We start from the raw sequence: 2526 nt of genomic DNA, 5'->3' as shown, positions 1-2526 counted from the left end.
GCTTTGCATGTGCGTGTACAGTGTGTGTGTGTGGGGGGGGGGGCTGCCTCTTCTTACTTTGTTTATTATATATTTTAACTCAAGTATTAAGGATGCCAAAATCTTAAGTAGCAACAACACCTGGACACGAGCACGTACCCGACTTACATACTTACACACACTCAACCTATTCAAGGTCTTCCATTAAAATTCTCCTTTTCAACTCTTCTCTAATTGTTTTTATGATGACACGAGATCACCAATAGAGTATGTAGCAAACAATGAAGAAATGTTCATTAGTGACGGACTAATGGAATCTTAATGGAAGCTTGAAAGTATAGCAGCTTTTGTGTCTCAGTTTTTTTAGAAAGACACTTACTAATAAAACTAATAACCAATAGTGGTGTGTTTTTAAGAGGGAGCGGGGGGGGTAAATAATGAGGCCAGTTTAGCTTGGCTTCAAAACTATTTCCTCTGCTCTATTCCAGAATCATGCCAATGACTACGTTTATGGTCTAAAATACCGTATTTATGACACAGCACTCCCTCTAAATCTGGGCTGGGGTTGATGTTTGTGTGTATGTTAGTGTGAGAGAGTCCTGAGACAGTTCTCCTCCTCAACCAATCCACGGCTCTAGGCCCAGGAAGCTGGGCCCTTTGCCATATTATGAGCCCGCCCACACGTCCGCCTGCCGCCCACCAGGAAGAGGAAATTAGAACCATTCCATCCTGTCATTGCTCCGCCACCAGAGCACACGAGGAGGAAAAGACACACACACACACACACACACACACACACACACACACACACACACACACACACACACACACACACACACACACTTCGGGGAGGAGCCAAGAGGAGGAAGCAAATCCTTAACAAGAGCTCCGGAAGAAGGGTGGGAGAGTCCAGCCACTCCCTCCTGTACCTCTGCTTTGCATGTGCGTGTACAGTGTGTGTGTGTGTGTGTGTGTGTGTGTGTGTGTGTGTGTGTGTCCGTGCATGCTGTAAAAAGTGCAGCTTTAGGAATGGAATAGCACTCACCGCCTGCTCAAATGGGGGCGAGTATTAGGAACCAAATAAACTTTCTTCCAGACGCACTATACAACCACAGCAGCAGTACTAGACCCTAGCTCAGTTTTACAGTCTTGAGGCTTAGCTGTGGTCCAGCACTACCAGTGTGAAGAACACATCCCGGTCAAACTATAAAAATGTTACAAGGCACTGGACGTGATCTGCCCAGTCTGTCATTCATAACAACATCTGGAACATTGAGCCACAAAAAGTGAACTAAATTACTTTGTTCACCTTCCTGTGAGTTTATAATGCACCTATTGCCTCTGTATGGTCCTATGTTAACACAACTCCACTAACCTGCTTCAAACAAATAACTTAGAAACTTATCAGCCACAACTTTCTGACCCTAGGCTGGTAAAGACACATTTTTAAAAAAAACAGCCGTTTCACTTTGGCAGTAACAAAAGTGAGAGAAATCCAGATGCACACTTACTTTTTCAGAGGGTCGATAACAGTCTTCTGGATCTGGTTGACCTGTAATAAAAACAACAATTGTTACAATAAGAAATAGCACTTCTATATAAAAAGGGAAGAAACATTACAAATTGTTATTCATTGTCAAATTTAGTTGCATCAAAACAGCATCTCTCGCTCATTAGCTGCAAAGTGATGGCACTGAACAAACATTAACAATTGTGTGTGTATTTCCAACAGAGCACACAAGAAAAAATAACACGGGGAGTCGGGGGGGTCTTGCAAAGAAACTTTCGTGACGTTGACTCTTATATTGTACACAAGCCCCGAGGAGGAACCCTTGAATATTCATTGAGCTCGCGATACAAAAGGATGGAACTGTCAGGGGACGGACATGAAAGCAAAGCCCAAATGATTTCAAATCCTGTGGAGGGGTGGGCTGCCTTACAAGATGAAGGTTCTTTGCAAACAAACATTTTAACAATAACAGTTTATATTTTCCTGCATTCTCCTTCTGGTTACCAGAACCGACAGGGGAGGGAGGGAGGGGAAGGGGGGTGTTAAATGGAAGTAAACGAACATCTCATCTCGAGGCCTCCAGCCCCGGCACCGAGTCTCATCGACAGAAGTTGGCGCACAATTAATAAAGTTTCCAGCGTCATTTACATTGCAGATTCAAAACTATTGTTAAATCTCCGAGCATGACAGAAAGTTAGGCTGAAGAGTAAATGCAGTGAAGGAGAATTTAAAAACAGAGAGATGTGAAGTGACAGCTGCATGAGAACAGTGAGCAGCTCCACTAATCATATGTTCACTCGTGATTCGAATGATAGTCAATCACACGGCAACGAAAAAAAGCGAGATCGCAGCTGTGCTCGGCGAAAATGCCCTGACCATCTCCGAGAACAGACAGCCATGCTCCGCGCTTCACACAGGCACCTTTCCAAGCACAAAATGGTTGATTGTGGTTTGAGGGAAAACAGAGAACCAATAACAAATCAGTACATGGGAATTCACATTTTCTTTGTTTTACATATTCACACCAGCCCCCCCCC

At 43.8% G+C, this 2526-nt stretch overlaps 1 protein-coding gene across 1 annotated transcript in view; it reads right to left on the bottom strand.

The window, feature by feature from the left end:
* bin3 (bridging integrator 3) overlaps positions 1 to 2526 on the bottom strand; it is a gene marked incomplete at its 5' end in the record, with an annotated part of 22756 nt that overhangs the window by 8843 nt on the left and 11387 nt on the right. The window contains one exon of the mRNA XM_010794148.1: positions 1491 to 1531. Coding sequence (XP_010792450.1) covers positions 1491 to 1531 — 41 coding nt within the window. The remainder of the gene's footprint in view (positions 1 to 1490; positions 1532 to 2526) is intronic.

Source organism: Notothenia coriiceps, unplaced genomic scaffold (genome assembly GCF_000735185.1).
Source record: "Notothenia coriiceps isolate Sejong01 unplaced genomic scaffold, NC01 NC01_scaffold00037244, whole genome shotgun sequence".
Lineage (NCBI taxonomy): Eukaryota > Metazoa > Chordata > Actinopteri > Perciformes > Nototheniidae > Notothenia > Notothenia coriiceps.
This window is presented reverse-complemented; position numbering and strand designations above follow the sequence as displayed.